Raw genomic sequence first — 17987 nt, 5'->3', positions numbered from 1 at the left:
CATTATGTCCGGTTCTTTTTCTTTCAAATAATCATTCAGCTCATTCAATCCTGTTATTAATCCATCTATATTTGTGTAAGACACTCTTAGTTTTCTGCCACTTCCATTGTGTTCTCTGTTTCCCTTATGTTTTTCTCTTGTATGTCGAACTTCCTTAGTTTCATGTTCACTACTCTCCAATAGAATCTCTCTTTCTCTGACTCCGTTCTGTTCTCGTTTTTTGTCTTAGCTTCCAGTCTTTTCTGCTTTTCTTCCTCTCTTTCCTCTTTATTCATTTCTCTTTTTATCCATATCTTTTTGTGTTGTTCACTTGTTGCTAGTTTCCCTGTTTTGGATAAGATATTCTCTGCCGTTGTTTGTGACTTGAATTTAATCTTAATTGGTCTGGTCTTGTCTGTGCTATACTTTCCGAGTCTAAATTTCTCTTCGATTTGTTTCATAATTCCTGGTTCATCTTCCTGAACTGATTCTAGTAATTGGTTTACTTTTTCATTTTCCTCTTTGATTCTTGTGGTTCTATCTGTGTTGTGTTTCTCTTCCATTCCTAATATAATTATACATTTCTTCTTGTCTGCTAAATCCCTTACTATATTCTCCTTTTGTCTCATCACTTTAATAACTGAGTCTTCAGTATGTTCTTTCAATTGCTGTTTGACTATGTCAGTGAATGAAATCTTATTTCCTTCTTGGGTTTGCTTCCAATTTTTACTTTCTTTAGCTATTGTTTCTCTGTTTTCTTTACTATTCTTCTTCAATTCCTCATTCTCCCCCTTTACCTCTCTTAACTGTCTTTTTAGTTCTTCTATTTCATCAGTTAAGTTTTTATTCGCCTTTTCCAGTTCTTCCAATCTTTCAACCCTTTTTAAAATGGTGTTCATATGACCTAACCTACTCTCCAAGTCCTCGATCACCTTATCAACCTTCATCTCTAGTCTTGTCAGTCGGGGGGGGTTTGAGTCCCCCCCACTCTCTTTAAATCCCTTGAAAATATTCTCATCACTTTCTGCTATATTGCTCCTATCTATACCTCTAATCTTCACATTCCTATTAGACATGTTATCATCCAACTCGTCTTGGGGTCTTTTGTCTACCCGGCGGCCCGTCAGGGCCATTTCCTCCACCTCCTCATTACCTTCCATTTCCCCAGTAATCCCTCCCCCTCTCCTCTTTCCTTACTTTCCCACTACCTCACGAGCAATTCCCCCCCCCCTGCAAATACAAAAAGGCACTTCTCTTTGCGTTGGTATCCACAATCTGCACTTTTCTTCAGAGCGTTCGTCAAGCCGTCCGTTCGTTGAAAGTGTGTGTGTGTGTGTGTGCTTATACAGTATGTGTACACTTGTCTGTGTGTGTGTGTTTATTTGCAGGGAAACTATGAAAATTTTCATATACGGGCGGGATTCGAACTAGGTACTGCTGCTATAGCTGTCTCAGAAATCTGAGTCTCTACCAACCGCACCACCGAGTCACTTATATGCTTGTGCGTGTGTGTATTTATATACTTTTATTTTACGGGAAGGGGAGATATTGTCGTGTGTGTTTATACAGTATGTGTACACGTTCACGTGTGTGTGCGTTTATATACTTGTATTTTACGGGAAGGGGAGATATCGTCGTGTGTGCTTATATGTGTACACGTGTGTGTACACGTCTGTGTGCGTGTGCGTGTGTTTGCAAGGAAACGATGAAAATTAACATTTGGCTTACTTCCTCTTTGGTTTGAGCCACAACCCTTAATGTCACAATAAGCCATATTGTCAAGATCTATATATACCGGTATATATAGATCTTCATTGTCAGAATATAACTAATTGCGTGGAGCGGTGCGAGCGGAGGCAGCAACATACCCGATCGACGCACCAGCTACAACTGACAGCGTTGGGACGCGCGAACCCCACTTTGAGCAGCCAGGTGACGTCACGGACCCGCTGCGCCAACACCCTCGAAATTCAGTCGGAAGTGGTTAGACCTGGTATATATATATATATAGATCTTGGTAACTACCATCGAATCTCACGTCCTGGTTTCCTTTCCATAGCTGCCCCTCGCATTATATATGCGCTATTGCAGTTGCGGGCACCCCTACCTCTCTCATCCCTCCTTTCCAAGTGATTGATATATAAATATATGTGTGTGAGTTTGTGTATGTATATATATGTATGCATATATATGTATATGTATGTATGTATGTATGTGTGTGTGTGTGTGTGTGTGTGTACATGTACATATAGATGTATGTATCCCACGCTCTCTCCCAGACCTGCATGCGTTCTCTCAGACCAACACGAGGGGAAACTGCGATCTATCATGTGAGAGCTGGACACTGGCAAGGCAGGGAACGAACAGAGTATGTTAATTGAATGTAATTAAATTACCACAGAGGCCGTGATCTAGGGCAGGCACAGGTGAGGACTGGGGAGTCTAGCACTGTCCATCTAAGTCACCCAAGCTCTAGAAATCCCACCCGAGATGGTCGGCAAAACATGCTGCGTTTGTGCCTCTGCGCAGCAAAATTGCAGGCAATGCACATGCGCCAAAAGTGGAAAGAAATGCACAAACTGCAGAAGAGGAGGAGAATGCAGAAATCAAGGGAACCAACAACCGCCGGAGGCGGAGAGTGATCAACTGGGAGATGTGGAGAGTGAGGAGGATGGGAGTGATGCGATGGAGATGAACGTGGATAGTGATCTTGTGAATGAGAATTACAAGAGGGAAGAGATTTCACGAACTTGAGGCCAGAGGACGAAAGACCACCTCATCAAGAGCGGCAGGGTGAGAGAGAGGAGAGCAGATTCTGGTAGACATGGCAGCAGTCCAGGGCTAAAGAGTGGCTGGGCGACACCTACAACAGGATAATTGCCTTCTCTCCAGGAAACCTCTTCACCCCACCTAAATGCAATGCATCCAAACGCCTAATAGAGGAGATGACCCATCTATCAAGGGCATATATAAATTCATCTCCCTATGCCCCGATGGTATTCAAAACGCTAGCTATCCTTCCACACCTTACATGCCAGAGGACCCACAGGAAATCTAAGCACTCAGAGAATGTCCAGGCATTGCAACGGAGGATGGAAAAGTGGGAAAAGGGAGAAGTAGAGCAACTGTTGATCGAAGCGGAGGCTATCCAAGATAGACTCAACAAGGGCATCAACAGAAAGAAAAGTCCAGAAGACAAAGCCAGGAATTTTGCTAACAAGATGAGGCAGGGAAAGGTTGCAGCTGCCATGAGAACACTCGCAGTGGAGAATGAAGATCCTGGAGTTCTATCCCTAAACGAGGAAACGCTAAAGATCCTGAAAGAAAAACATCCAATAGCAAGACCAGCGAACCTGGACTCTAAATTCAATGGTGACTACCTCCCACCCCACGAGGTAGTTTTTGACAGCATCACAAGAGAAAGGATCTGGAACCTTGCTCTACACACCCAAGGAGCGGCGGGACCATCGGGATTAGATGCGTCTGGATGGAAATGTCTCCTTAGCACCAGCCTATTTGGAACGGCAGCGGTGGGACTGCAGGAGGCCATCGCTGGCTTGGCGAAGAAACTGGCGACTGAAGACTGTCAGCACCTGGAGGCATACACAGCGTGCAGACTTATCCCGCTAGATAAGAAACCTGGCTGTCGCCCGATTGGTATAGGCGAGGTGCTGAGAATAATAATAGGAAAAGCCATTATGGAAGTCGCGAAGGATGAGGTACGAGTAGCTGCTGGCAACCTGCAGGTGTGCGCAGGGCAACAGGCGGGTTCCGAGGCTGCAGTCCACGCCATGAGAAAGATATTCGAGGAACCACACTGCGAAGCAATCCTATTAGTCGATGTATCAAACGCATTCAACAACTTGAATAGAGAGGCTACCATACACATCAAAATTAAATGCCCACTATTGGCCAGGTATGTGGAGAACACATACAGAGAACCTGCAAACCTATTTGTCACCAACAGGGCTGAGAAGAAAGAAACGAAAGTGGAGATCACCAAATCCGCGGAAGGCACCACTCAGGGAGACCCAGTGGCCATGGCAATGTATGCACTCGGGCTTATGCACCTGCAGCAGAAGATACAATATGAGGACACCAGGGTCAAACAGGTAGCATATGCAGATGATCTCACGGGGGCAGGAAAAGTAGCTGACCTAAAAAAGTGGTGGGATCTGGTGTTGGCACACGGCCCGGGCTTAGGTTACATTCCGAATGCAAAGAAATCTGTCCTCATAGTGAAGCCAGAGTACTTTAACAATGCCAAAATCCTCTTTGAGAACAGTGGAGTGAATGTAACAAAAGAGGGGGAAAGACATCTCGGTACAGTGATCGGCTCAGAATCCTTTAAAAAGCAATATGTTGAAAAGAAAGTTAACAAATGGGTGGCGGAAGTTAGGCTTCTAGCCAACTTTGCAAAGACCGAACCGCAGGCGGCATATGCCGCATTCATATATGGTGTGAAACATAAGTGGAACTACATATTAAGGACGGTACCGAACATCACCGACCTACTAAGACCCCTTGAAGAAACCATCAGAAACGAGCTAATACCGGCCATCACCAACGGACGGACAATAAATGAAGAGGAAAGAAAACTTATGGAATTTCCACCTACAATGGGAGGGCCAGGCATCTCCAACCCTCTAAACCTTGCCGACACAGAACACCAAAACTCCATGAAACTCACGTCCTCATTGACAAACAACATCGTGTCACAAGATCAACGTAAGGAGACTATCATGGAGGAAATTAGAGAAACTAGAATAAATATTTCAAAGGGAAGGGAGGAGAGGCAGAAGGAGGAACTTCAAGCACTTCTAGCCCGGCTATCGAATTATATAAAAAGAAAGATAACAATGGCGCAGGAAGTTGGGGCGTCCAATTGGCTGACAGCACTACCAATCAGGGAAAAGGGATTCACCTTAAACAAAAGAGAATTCACGGATGCGATTGCCCTGAGGTATGGATGGCCATTGGGAGGGCTGCCTAACAGATGCTCCTGTGGTGTACAATTTACTCCAGACCATGCGATGATATGCAAACAGGGTGGTTTCATTTGCATGCGACACGATGGGGTAAGAGATCTCACTGCCCAAATGCTTCAGGAGGTGTGCAAGGATGGGACTATCGAACCAACATTACTCCCACTAGGAGGGGAGAACTTCAGATTCCGCACGTCCAACACATCAGATGAAGCAAGAATGGATGTTAACGCAAGAGGTTTCTGGACACGGGGACAATTGGCTTTCTTTGACATGCGAATATTTGATCCGATGGCCCCCTGTTACAACCTAACTATTGAGGCATCCCACTCCCGGAACGAGTATGAGAAGATCAGGATGTACGAAGAGCGCATACAGAATGTAGACCAGGGCTCATTCACTCCTATAACCTTTACGACTTCAGGTGGGATGGGTCCTAGAGCAAAGGCATTCTACGTTCGGCTGGCTGAGGTAATGGCTGAAAAGAAACAACAACCAAAAAGCAGCATTGTTTCATGGATGAGATGTAGACTGTCATTCTCACTCCTAAGATCAGCCCTCCTATGCCTGAGAGGTACCAGGTCCCCACCGCCCAAATCAGCACATATACAAAACCTAGATTTTGAGCAGACGGTGGTTGACAGTAGGATAAATGAACTTTTGTATTAGGCATTATTAAAAATAATTAAATAAATAAATAGATAAATAAAAGGGTCGTCGACAGACCCTGCTGCTTCCACCACACAGTTCCACGAGGATGGAGGTCGTATTAAAAAAAAAAAAAAAAAAAGTATAATAATAGTAGTAGTAATATAGTAGTAGTAGTAGTATAGAGGTAGTAGTAGTAGTATAGTAGTAGTAGTATAGTAGTAGTAGTAGTAGTATAGTAGTAGTAGTAGTGACCAGAGCCACACATCATTTTGTCTATGATAGAGGAAAACTGTTCATAGAAAAATGATGACACTTTTATACTACGACTGTCCCTCGGTTATGCTGTCCCCCAACCCCTTTGTTGCTGTCCTGTACCATTTCTCTGAGTATTCTTTTTCTGTGATGGGGGAATTCCTTGTGGTGGGGGAAAAGAATACTGCCACCAAGTATTCCCACTTGGATCGTAAGAGGCGAGAAGAAAGGGATGAGGATTGGGACTAGGTATCCTTCTCCTTGTAGCCCCACAGGGGACATTCCTAAACAAAAAAGAGAAGGCATAAGAGGGTCTGGAAGTTCTCGGACCAGCACCCTAAGGTTTGGGTCTTTTAATGTGCGTGGATGTGGTACAGATGAGAGTAAAAGGGAAGAGATAGGTAGTATGTTTGTAAGAAGAAAGATGGATGTGTTGGCTTTGAGTGAAACTAAGTTGAAAGGGAAGGATGAGTGTAAGTTTGGGAGTGTAAGTGGGAGGTTATCAGGAGTGAAGAGAGGGCGAGGGAGGGAAGGGGTGGCTATTCTAGTGAGTGAAGAGATAGGTAAACGGGTAGTGGAGTGGAAGGAGGTTTCTCCAAGGATAATGTGGATGAAGGTGAAACTGGGAAAGGAGATGTGGGTCTTTGTAAGTGCATATGGGCCTGGCAGTGAGAAGAGTGTAGAAGAAAGGGAGGCCTTTTGGATAGATTTAAATGAGTGCATAGATGATTTAGGAAGAAATGTCAATGTAATAGTACTGGGAGACCTTAATGCTAGGGTAGGAAATGGTCCAATCGATGGAGTGGTTGGGAAATGTGGAGTTCCAGGAAAGAATCGTAGTGGAGAGTTGATGGTGGAAATGTGTCTAGAGAGAGAGTTGATGATAGCAAATACAGTGTTTCGGAAGAAAGTCAAGCATAAGTACACATGGGAGAGGGTGGTGGAGGGAAGGGTGGTAGATAGAGCGCTAATGGATTATATAGTGGTAAATAGGATTATGATAGGAAGAGTTAAGGATGTACATGTGCTAAGGGGAGAGGGTGGGGGAATATCAGATCATTTTTTGGTGGAAGGTAAGTTGAGAGTGGAGGATAGATGGAGAAAGAGGAAAGGGACAAAAGGTAGGGAGGTTCTTAGAGTGAACTCTTTGAATAAAAAAGAAAAGGAGAAGGAGTACGGAAAGAAGCTGAAGGAGGAGTGGGAGGGAGTAAAGGATAGAGTACAGCTGGGTGTGGAGGAGGAATGGGGATGGTTCAAGGAGGGAGTCATAAAGTGTGCAAAGATGGTGTGTGGAACAAGAAGGACAGGAGGAAATAGAAGAAAGGGTAGTGAATGGTGGGATGAGGAAACAAAGAAGGTTGTAGAAGAGAAGAAGCGAGCTTTCACGGATTGGTTACAAAATAGGACGAGGGAGTCATATGAGAGGTACAAAGAAAAGAGAAGTAAAGCAAAAGGTAAAGGAGGCAAAGAGGAGAGCAGATGTGAAATGGGGTAAGAGTATGACAGAACATTTTGAAAGTAATAAAAAGATGTTTTGGAAAGAAATTAAGAGAGGAAGAGGAGGCGAATCAAGTAGAGAAGAAAAGGTAAAAGGTGTAGATGGAGAGATGATAATGGAGAAGGCAGTAAGGGGAAGATGGGCAGAATATTTTAGGGAGTTGCTAAATGTGAAGGAGGATAGGGAGGGAAAGATAGCTGCAGTGGGAAATGCTAAGAAAATGAGAGTGATGAGGGAGGAGAATGGAGGAGAAATATGGAAGGATGAAGCGAAGGCAGTTGTTAAGATGATGAGAGCAGGTAAGGCACCTGGTCTGGATGGATGCCATGCAGAATGTCTGAAAAAGGGAATTACAGTGATGGTGGACTGGTTGGTGAGGTTATTTAATGTTTGCTGGAGAGAGGGTAGAGTGCCGGAGGACTGGAGGAGTGCCTGTATAGTTCCTCTTTACAAGGGAAAAGGGGACAAGTGTGAATGTAGTAGTTTCAGAGGGATTAGCTTGTTAAGTGTAGTTGGGAAGGCTTATGGGAGGATCTTGATTGAGAGGATTAGGAGAGGAACAGGAGTAATTGGTGAGGAACAGTGTGGATTTAGGACAGGTAGAGGTTGTGTAGATCAGACCTTTGTGGTAAGACAGATATGTGAGAAAGCTATAGGAAAGGGGAAGGATGTTTTTGGGCTTTTATGGATCTGGAAAAGGCTTATGATAGGGTAGACAGAAAGGCACTGTGGGAGGTTATGCAGATATACGGGATAGGAGGAAAGCTTCTGGGAGCTGTCAAGAGTTTTTATGAGAGTAGTAGAGCTTGTGTCAGGATTGGAAATGGAGAGAGTGAGTGGTTCAAGGTAAAGGTGGGACTTCGTCAAGGATGCGTTATGTCGCCCTGGTTGTTCAACTTATACATGGATGGGGTAGTGTGAGAGGTAAATGCAAGGGTAGTGGGTCAGGGATTGGAGATGGTTAAAGAAAATGGAGAAAAGTGGGAGGTGAGCCAGCTGTTGTTTGCGGACGACACTACACTTGTGGCAGGATCGGAGGAGGGATTGAGGAAGTTGGTGACAGAGTTTGGGAGAGTATGTGATAGAAGAAAGCTAAAGATAAATGTGGGTAAAAGTAAGGTGATGAGATGTACAAGGGGTGAAAGTGGCAGTAGACTGGAAGTGAGCATTAAGGGAGAGCGACTGGAGGAAGTGGATAGTTTTAGATACTTGGGTGCAAATGTGGCAGGAAAAGGTGGAGTGAAGGTGGAGGTAGAATGTAGATTGAGAGAAGCGAGTAAATGCCTTGGTGGATTAAAGAGTGTAATGAGGAATAGACATTTGGGAATGGATGCCAAGAGGAGACTGTATGAGGGAGTGATTGTGCCAACAGCACTGTATGGGGAAGAAACATGGAACGTAAGAGAGGAAGAGAGAAGGAGTTTGAATGTGTTTGAGATGAGGTGTCTGAGAAGTATGATGGGGGTTACTAGACTAGATAGAGTGAGAAATGAGGAGGTGAGGAGGAGAACAGGGGTGGAAAAGGAGCTGGGAGATAGGGTTGATGAAAGAATATTTGGATGGGTTGGACACATGAAAAGAATGAGTGAAGAAAGACTAGTAAAAGAGGTATGGAAGGCAGATGTGGAGAGAGTTAACATGAGGGGACGTCCTAGGTTGAGGTGGATGGATGGGGTGAAGGGGGCTTTGGGGAAGAGGGGAATGTCTGTTGAGGAAGGACAGGAGAGGACAGAAGACGGGTGAATGGAGAATGGTTGTATATGGATGTTGTGATTGCATGAGGTGGAATGGGCAGGGGGTGGGGGGTGAGGTTGTATGTGTGAGCAAAATTTGACACAGCCCGAAGGGATTTCTCCCCGTCCTCCCCTTTTATGCAATGGGGGGACGGAGAGGGGGGGTCGCCGATTTAATGAAACGGCCTTGCTGTGGATGTCTTGCGGCACTGCTTCTGACCCAGGGCAGTGGACAAAGTGCAGGGATGACCCGTCATCCAGGAGGTGCTCAGATAAGAGGGAGGGTGGAGGGGTGTGGAGTGTATTCAGGGATGGAATGGATGGAAAGGATTTTATGCCTTTTCCTTTTTGGCTATCTCCCTTGTAAGGGGGAAAAAGCCTTGGTATATGTATCTAAATAAACAATTAAACCATCAATATCACTTAATAACTGTGATATGTACCTTTGAAAAATTCCCAGCACTGATGCCAGGCCAAAAGGTAGTCTTTTGTATTTAAACAATTCCTTTTCAGTTGAGATAACAAGGTATTTCTGGTCTCCTTCAGAAACCTTCATTTGCAAATATGCATTACACAAGTCAAGCTTACAGAACACTTTATTATCTCCAACTGTAGCCAACATTTCATCAAGCTTAGGTAGTGGGTATTTCTCAATATTAATTTGACCATTTAAATCCTTAAAATCAACACAAATTCTCATTTTTCCTGAATCTTTCAAGACGGGTACAATGGGTGAAGCCCAATCACTATAAGCTACAGGTTCTATGACTTTATTTTCTACACGCTCCTGTATAGTAATATCAACTAACTCTTTGTGTGCTAAGGGCACTAGCCTTGCTTTGATGAATTTAGGAGTAGCATCTTTTTTCACATGTATTCTAGCTTCAACTCCTTTAATAAGTAAATTGTCATTTACTTTATAACTATCCAAAAGTTGTTTAGGATTATCAGAAACATCCATGTCATTTACTAAGTTCACTTTCAAAGCTTCATCTAAACCAGTGATCTTTATGCCTACTTTGTTCATTAAATCTCTTCCACATAAATCATTACAATGTGAATCGGTAACAAAAAATATATTTGTACTATAGTTATTAAACCTTACTACAAGACCAACTTGACCTTTTACCTTTATTTGATGACCTCCATAAGCAGCCAATTCTTTGGAAGATGGAGTCATTTTAACATTTAGTACTTTTATCCAATTTTCACCTATCAGTGAAACACATGAACCAGAATCTATCTCTAAAGGTATAGATTTATCATTTAACACAAAATTGTACATTTCTGGTTTAACAGATTTTAGACAATTACAAGAAACTTTCAGCAACATGCTTTTATCAACATTAGCACTACACTGGTGTTCTTCATGCACTGGTTCCTGTTCAGAAACTGATTTTACGTTTTTATTCTTAAAACTTTTAGAGCTATTTTGCTTGTATGCATCCTTTTGCTTAAATCTACAAATTTTTTCTAAATGACCCTGTCGACCACAATAGTGGCTTTTCGAGTCTTTAAACCTACAAGCAGAACTTGGATGCAGGAAACCACAATGCTTACACTTTGACACAGTCTTGCTATGCACTTTTTGTACTCTATCCGATGAACTGGGATTACCTGTCTCTCCTTCCCCCATGTGAGCTTTTTCAAGCAACAGAATGCGTTCTAGGAGTGTTGAAGATGTTAATGCTTCTAGTTTCATGTGATTTCGGCACGGTGTATATTTTCATACTGTTTACATCATGGCGCTCCGGGAAGCGCGCGAATTCAACATTCAACAAAACAAAAAAGGCGCATATTGCCATTAACCTAAACATTTCTTTAATGTGAATACACTACACTTGCCTTCAAGGAAAATTCCTTGAAAAAACCTGTTGATTCTAGCAAGGGAGTTAGTCACTTCTTTAAGGTCAATCCAGATTCCATTAAGATGTCTATTTACAGATGTTGATTTTGCCCCACTTCTGACCTTGCAAGTTCAAAGTGTTCTTCCTATATTTCCGTTGAACACAGGAAACCTAGAGCAGTTCAATTAGGACTCTGTAACAGATGTTTGAATCATGGACGTGGCTCTTTGGAATGCCCCGGGTTAAAGGTCGCTCTGCCTTATAAATGTTTTGTGTGTAACAAACCCGAGCACCATGGACCCATGTGTCCTATGGCTAATAAGTTACCTATTTCTGAAGGGAAAATGTATAATTTCCATTCTTTATCAGATTCAATTGTTCCTTTGGTTTCCCTTCCTGTTAGCAGAGGCAAGAGAACTGCCCAATGTCTCTTCCTATTAGACACTGGAGCCCAGTTTTCCATTATTAACAAGTAATTGGTGGAGGACAGGATAGGACCTTGTTTAAGTCCTCCTATGGACAAGTTGGTTTCTTCATTTGGTTTACCTCAAATGAATAAAAGAGGTTTTAATTACACTGCAAACTTAAAACTCCCTTCCAGGATGAATCTGTTTAGACTGTTTTTTGCAATAGGATTCAATTTGTCCATATAAATTCCTTCATTATCCTCTATACTCCAAATTATGAACGATCATGAATATTTGTTTCCCCTAGTTTTCCCAAGGTGAAGGGAGATCAACTGAAGGTTTTAGGCATTATTGGAAATGACATTCTTCAAAACTTTCAACAGTTTTCAATAAAGAGAGCCCCCCTTATATGGTAGCCCATATTGCAAGGTTATTAAACTTGCTGATGGTTTCATTCCATACGGGACCAGGGTTCAATATGACCCTCCTAGTGAGAAACCTTTATACTTAAGGAGAATGATAAAAGGGGTTTCTGCAAGCTACAGTTAATTTCCTTCGCATGCATGGATTCTGGATCTTTAAAGCCAGACAAGCTGTTTTAAACATTTTGAAAGGTTGTATAGTTTGTAAGAAATATAATTCCCATGCAGTTAACTATCCTTCTCCTTCCTCTTTACTTGCCTCTAGAGTGAATCTAAGTGTGTCCTTTGCCCATACTGGTGTGGATTACATGGGGCATTTATGGGTTAGAGACAGGAATGGAGATAAGGTAAAAGCTTATATTTTAATATTTACTTGTTTCAATACTAGAGCTGTCCATTTAGAAATTGCGAATTCTATGTCCACTGCTGAGTTCATTTTGGCTTTTGTTAGGTTTGCTAACAGATATGGAATTCCTTCAGTAGTTTATTCTGATAATGCAAAATCATTCGTACAAGCGGGAAATGTTATTGAACAACTTTTGTCATCTTCTGAATTTGAAGAGAAGTTTAAAACTTCCCCTGTTCAGCATAGAACCATTACTGTTTATACTGCATGGTATGGTGCCACTTGGGAAAGGTTAATTCAGACAGTGAAACAATGTCTCTATAAGGTATTGGGTAGGTCTGTTCCTTCCCTGGCTGAGATTACCACTCTTGTCGGATGTTCAAAATTTTTTGAAAAATAGACGACTTGTATATAGTTCCTGTGAAAATGAGGTGGATGTCATTACCCCAAATCATTTTCTTATAGGAAGGATCATTCCTTCCTTGATGTTTGGCAATTTGGAACAATTCCCTGAATGGGAATCAGGAGAAGACTATCCTTCTCTTCTCAACTTAGTCATGGACTGTAGGGATTATTTTTATGAAGAGTTTAAGAAACAATGGATGACAGAGTACTTGGTTAGTTTAAGGGAAAGGGATAGAGCTGCGTACCACAGTTCTAGAAGCTGGGAAAAAGGTGATATTGCTTTTCTAAAACTGCCTTTTAAGACCAGACCCTTCTAGCTCTTAGTTCGTGTTGTTGAGACTTTTCCTGACCAAGACCATGTGATACGTACAGTCTGTCATTAAGCCCGATGGAAACTCTATCAAAGTCAACGTTAGACTTTTAATCCCTCTAGAACTCCATGCTGAGTTACATTCCCATCATGAGGATGAATCCCCTAAGGATCCTATTTTGCAGGCTAGCGAGTTAGAGCCCATTGAAGAGGCCTCTAACTTGGAGGAGGTTATTTCTTTGGAAAATGATTGTGTCGCTCCAGAACCTTCCTCTTTGAGACCTTCTCGTAAGACTATGCCAGCCTCTAGAGACCGAGTAAGGTCTCTAGCACTTAAAAAGTTATTGTAAATTTTCCTCAAAAGTGTTGTATTCATTAAACACTTTCTTTTTGTTGTCGGGGAGGTTGTGGTAATTATTATTGGGAATATTAGTGCTTACCTCGGTTCGGGAAACTTTCCCTCGAGGTGTTGTTTTCTTTCGATTCAGGAGCCTACCCTGAAACTTCAAACCATGCCTATCATAACTTTAAATAAGATACAATTAAACTCCCCTCCCTTTTATTTGTTATATCTATGAAGTCATTTTGGTTTGATAAATTGGGAAACTTTGAGAAATTATTTAAAGTGAAAGTTAACCCGTGGCTTCAAGCTTTTTTCGAACATATAAGAGTCCTGCCAAATACGGCCACTATCGTCGGGTCAAAGAACAGGTCACCCAGAGCTCTGGTTCCTGGTTAAAACCTATCGGCAAAGGACTTTTTTACGTCTTCACATCAGAAGCCTTCAAGTTCAACCTTATTTCAAACCTACAAGTTTGAGAGCACTACCAAGTAAGTTCTCAGACTTCCTAATGTATTGTTAAACTGTAATTATCATAGCATCATCTGCAAAGAAGCTCATGTAACATTTCACACCCTCATCCATGTCATTCACATAAATAGCAAACATTATTGGATCCAATACTGATCCTTGTGGAACTCCACTATTTGCCTCTTCCCAAGTAGAACTCTTCTCTTTGAGCACTACCCTCATTTTTTTTTTTTTTTTTTTTTTCATGCAAAAAGTCCTCCATTCATTTTAGTAGTTTACCTTGTATCCCTTTTATGGTTCCCAGTTTTCTTAATAGTTTTTTGTGTGGGGCTTTCTCAAAAGCATTTTGTAGATCTTGGAAAGTACAATCAGCACGTATATCCCTTTCCTGTATTATATGTAGTAGTCTTGAGTAAAAACAGATCAAATTTGTGGTACATGATCTTCCCTGTCTAAATCAGAATTGTCTCTGATTTAGTACATTGTTCTCCTCCAGATGTCTCATCCATCTACTTTTTATAACATTTTCACAAATTTTGGCTACCATACTTGTCAGGGAAACCAGTCTGTAATTTGTTGGGTCTTCCTTGTTTCCTCATTTATAAATTGGCATGATAGCATTTTTCCAGTCTTCTGGTATTTTTCCTTCTTTGAGTGAGCAACTTGTTATGTTATATATTTTCTCTATTAGTTTCTTCTTTACATTATTTAAGTATCCAGTTTGCTATTCCATCTGGGCATTGCAATTTCTTGACGTCAAGATTCATTATTTATTTCCCTCATGGGGGGGGGTGTCATTTATCTCCTTTCATCCCGATGTTCTACATTTTCTCTAGTGAAAAATGATGAAGTGTTTGTTTATGACTTCAGCCATTTCTGTATCTTCTGTGTATTCCATATTTCCTTGGCATAGTTTCACAATATCCTGTTTGTTTTTTAGTGTACCATTTACAGGAGGTGCCAAGATGCAAGGGAGGGAAGAGGGTGGAGGGTAGTGGAGTATGTAGGGGATGGAATGGGTGGGAGTGGTTCCTATGCCTTTTTCTTTTTGGCTACTTCCCATGTAAGTGGGAAAAAAAGCCTTTGGTATATGTATGTATGTATTTACATATCTATAGAATAGTTTTGGATGATCCTTACATTTTTCTATTATGTCTTTTTCATAGTTTCTTTCTTTTTCCCTGCATATTTTTACATATTCATTCCTTTGATTAACATACATTTGTCACTTTGTAGGTTTTTTGTCTTTTCTTCATTTTTTCCAAGCTTTATCTCTTCTATCTTTCACTTCGCTGCACCTTCTGTTAAACCAGCATTTAATATACACCTTTTCCTGTTTTTGCTTTGGGACATATTTATCCACTCCTCTCTAGATTTTCATTAGAATCATCCATTTTTCTTCCACTTGTGTTTCTTCATTGTAGAATTTTTCCCAGGTTGCTTTAAGGAAAAATTTCCTAAGCACAAAACACCTGGTGCAAAGGATTGATCAACTAATTAATTTTGGCCCCTTTCCTTCTACAAGTATGTGGCTTGCTGCCATGTTTTGGTCCAGCTGCTTGATTAGAAATGCTTGCAATTGCTACCAAACATACTGAAACCCATCTTTCTTCTGCAGCAACAAGTACTATAAGAAGGATTGTGGATTACTGTGTGCATATTTCTATCTACATATCAGGGGCTTTTTTCCCCCATGTGAAGGAGGTAACCAAGTCAAAAGGCATACACCCACTATCACCCATTTCACTCCCATCAACCAGCCTTTCCTCCTTCTCATTTTAGCTCCTCATGGATGACAGGTCATCCCTGTATCCCACCCACTGCCCTGGGTCAGAAGCAATGAAGTAAGACACAATACATCCACAGCAAGGCCACTTCACTTAACTGGTGAACCCTCCACCCTCTCCATCCCTCATACTGAAAATAGAGAAGATGAAGAGAAATCTCTTTGGGCTATGTCAAAATATCATGCATATCCACCCCCTAATCCCCCCATCCTTGCATCACAGCATCATCTATACACAGCCATTCTAGCCATTCTATCTCCTGCCTTCTCCCTCCCTTGATCAACAGACATTCCCCTCTTGTTAAAAACCCTTTTCAACCCATCTATCCATTTTATCCTCATTCATCTCAAGTTCACTCCATCTATTTCTGCCTTATGTGCATATCTACTACACAAAAGAAAAAGAAAGAGAAAAATTAATTCACTGGGTGCACACACTAAACATGCAACAAAGTGTGGTGGGAGCATTTGTAACACTTTAAAGAATTAAGGAAGGATAATGACAAATTCTTCAATTACATCAGAATATCACAAGCAACATTTGATGACCTGCAACACCTTCATGATGAGCTGAGGCATGGAGATAACACAATTCAGGGACTCTATTCCACCTATACAAAGACTGGTAGTAACCATACAGCAATGTATGGAAGTAAGCTAAACAGTACAGTACAGTGGCAGTATAGCAGGACAATATAGGCAACAGTTATCATAATCATTCAACAAAGTTTTATTTATTTTCTAGTAGCAGTATGCTTTATAAATTTCAAGAAACTTATCAGATATACACTGGCTCAAAAATGAATGCAATAGCCTCATTGAAAAAATAGAATAAAATAAAATAAAATAAATTGGTGTTGGTGCTGATGATGAATAAAATATGATGCGAGGATTTTGACCACAAGTAGGGTATTATCATGTATGTGGGTAGGAATGCGAATGTTCATGAGATCAAAACTAACCTATGTTTTGCAGTAAATTTAGAACACCTATTTGAAACTGTAAAATCTCTTCATTCAGCTGATGCAGAGAAGGAATACCTTTAAAAATGAAAGGTGGCAGTCTTCTGGAGTCTCTGAACTCTTCAATATTCATTTCTCAACTTCATCAACCTTTCATTTCTTACTTGCAACTTCTTTGCCAGTCACTGCACTCTTCTTTGCTCTTATCAGCCCTGAATGATTAACCTGTTTGCTACAACAATCACAGTTTTCAGTCTCTTGGAGAATGAAACACTCCACTGTCTCACTGTGAATTGTATATTTCTTTAAAGATTCTAAATGGTCTCTATATATATATACTATTTCAGTTTTTGCACCTGAGCCAGATGATTTTTCTTCCATCACTTCCTTTTTGCCTTCAACCAACAATCCTTCACATTTCTCCATTTCTTCAAAATCTGCTTTCCTGAAAAGAACGTGAAAATTATACGTTTGATTAGTCCTTGTTAAATGTATCATTTATGAAACACAGCCATTTACACATTTAAAACTCAATTTTTCACAAAATAAAGCAAAAAACATTAGTGTTATTTATTTGATATTTATGTATAGCTATTCAATCCATCTTAAATAGGATCGCATTTGATGGCTGCGATTCTCATGTGCTACATGGCACATTTGTACATTTTTTTACCTTTGTACCTATGGCCCACACATTGGTGTAAATAAAGCCCACTGAAGACAAGCATGTCTTTCAAGATCCCCACACATCTGCGACAAGAACGGGATTAATACACAAAGGCTCATGTAATATTCTTCCCCATACACATAGGTAAGGGAATTGAGATATGCATGTCCCCATATTCAACATTCTGTCAATGAGAATGGGCTTAATACACACAGGCTCATCTAATATTCTTACCCTTACACACAGGTAAGGAAGTTGTGATATGCATGACCCTATGAAGCTGAGCAACGACCCCATGAGGTGGAACAATGACCCCACGAGGCAGAGCAACAACCCCATGAGGTAGAGTGAAGACAAACCCCATAGGCATGATCACCACAAGAATACAAGGCATGAGACTGGCACCAAGGAGGCTTAGCAAGCTCACCAATTCCTCAGCCATTTGTGGTCAAGACAGAAGGAGTTACAGTGGCACATCGATGGAAGAAATAGCTCACCAAGATTGAGTAATATCTTGCCACCATAGGCAAGTTGTTTTTTTGCATGTTGTTTTTGCAAGTTGTTTTTTTTGCATGTTGTGGGTGAAAAAGTGCAAGATATTTTTGCAACACTAAAACCATTAAACAATAGCCTAGAGGCAGCCAAAAAGTGCCTAAATTAATACTTTGCTCCACAAGTTAACAAAAGGTATGAAAGGTTCCTATTTGGGGAACACAGACAGGAGCAAGACAAGTCAATAGATGCATTTGTCACTAAATTGCATGAATAAGCATCTACATGTGAATTCCATGATGATAATGATATAATTATAGATCAAATCATTGCCAAATGCAACTTCTAAGAATTCAGGGAGAGAATGCTGCAGGAAATTAATCTAATGCTAAGTAAGGCACAAGAGATAGCTAGAGCATTAGAAGCTGCAAATA

The 17987-nt window shown here is 41.2% G+C and overlaps 2 protein-coding genes across 4 annotated transcripts in view; one reads left to right on the top strand and one right to left on the bottom strand.

The window, feature by feature from the left end:
• The first annotated feature begins 3200 nt into the window (after positions 1-3200).
• Positions 3201-5640, top strand: LOC143026133 (uncharacterized). Its single transcript, XM_076186136.1, has one exon. The coding sequence runs from the start codon at positions 3201-3203 to the stop codon at positions 5631-5633; it is 2433 nt and encodes an 810-aa protein (XP_076042251.1). The 3' UTR covers positions 5634-5640.
• A 5175-nt stretch (positions 5641-10815) lies between these two features.
• LOC143026680 (uncharacterized) overlaps positions 10816-17987 on the bottom strand; it is a 37996-nt gene continuing 30824 nt past the window's right edge. For all 3 annotated transcript variants that reach the window (XM_076187485.1, XM_076187486.1, XM_076187487.1), the window contains one exon: positions 10816-16839. Coding sequence is in view for 1 of the 3 variants with exons in the window: in XM_076187486.1 (XP_076043601.1) it covers positions 16825-16839 (15 nt within the window). In the remaining 2 variants the exon portion in view is untranslated. The remainder of the gene's footprint in view (positions 16840-17987) is intronic.

The sequence above is a fragment of the Oratosquilla oratoria genome, chromosome 6 (genome assembly GCF_046742065.1).
Source record: "Oratosquilla oratoria isolate Oo_2021 chromosome 6, ASM4674206v1, whole genome shotgun sequence".
Classification (NCBI taxonomy): domain Eukaryota; kingdom Metazoa; phylum Arthropoda; class Malacostraca; order Stomatopoda; family Squillidae; genus Oratosquilla; species Oratosquilla oratoria.
Note: the sequence above shows the minus strand (reverse complement) of the source record. Positions and strands in the feature narration are given on the sequence as shown.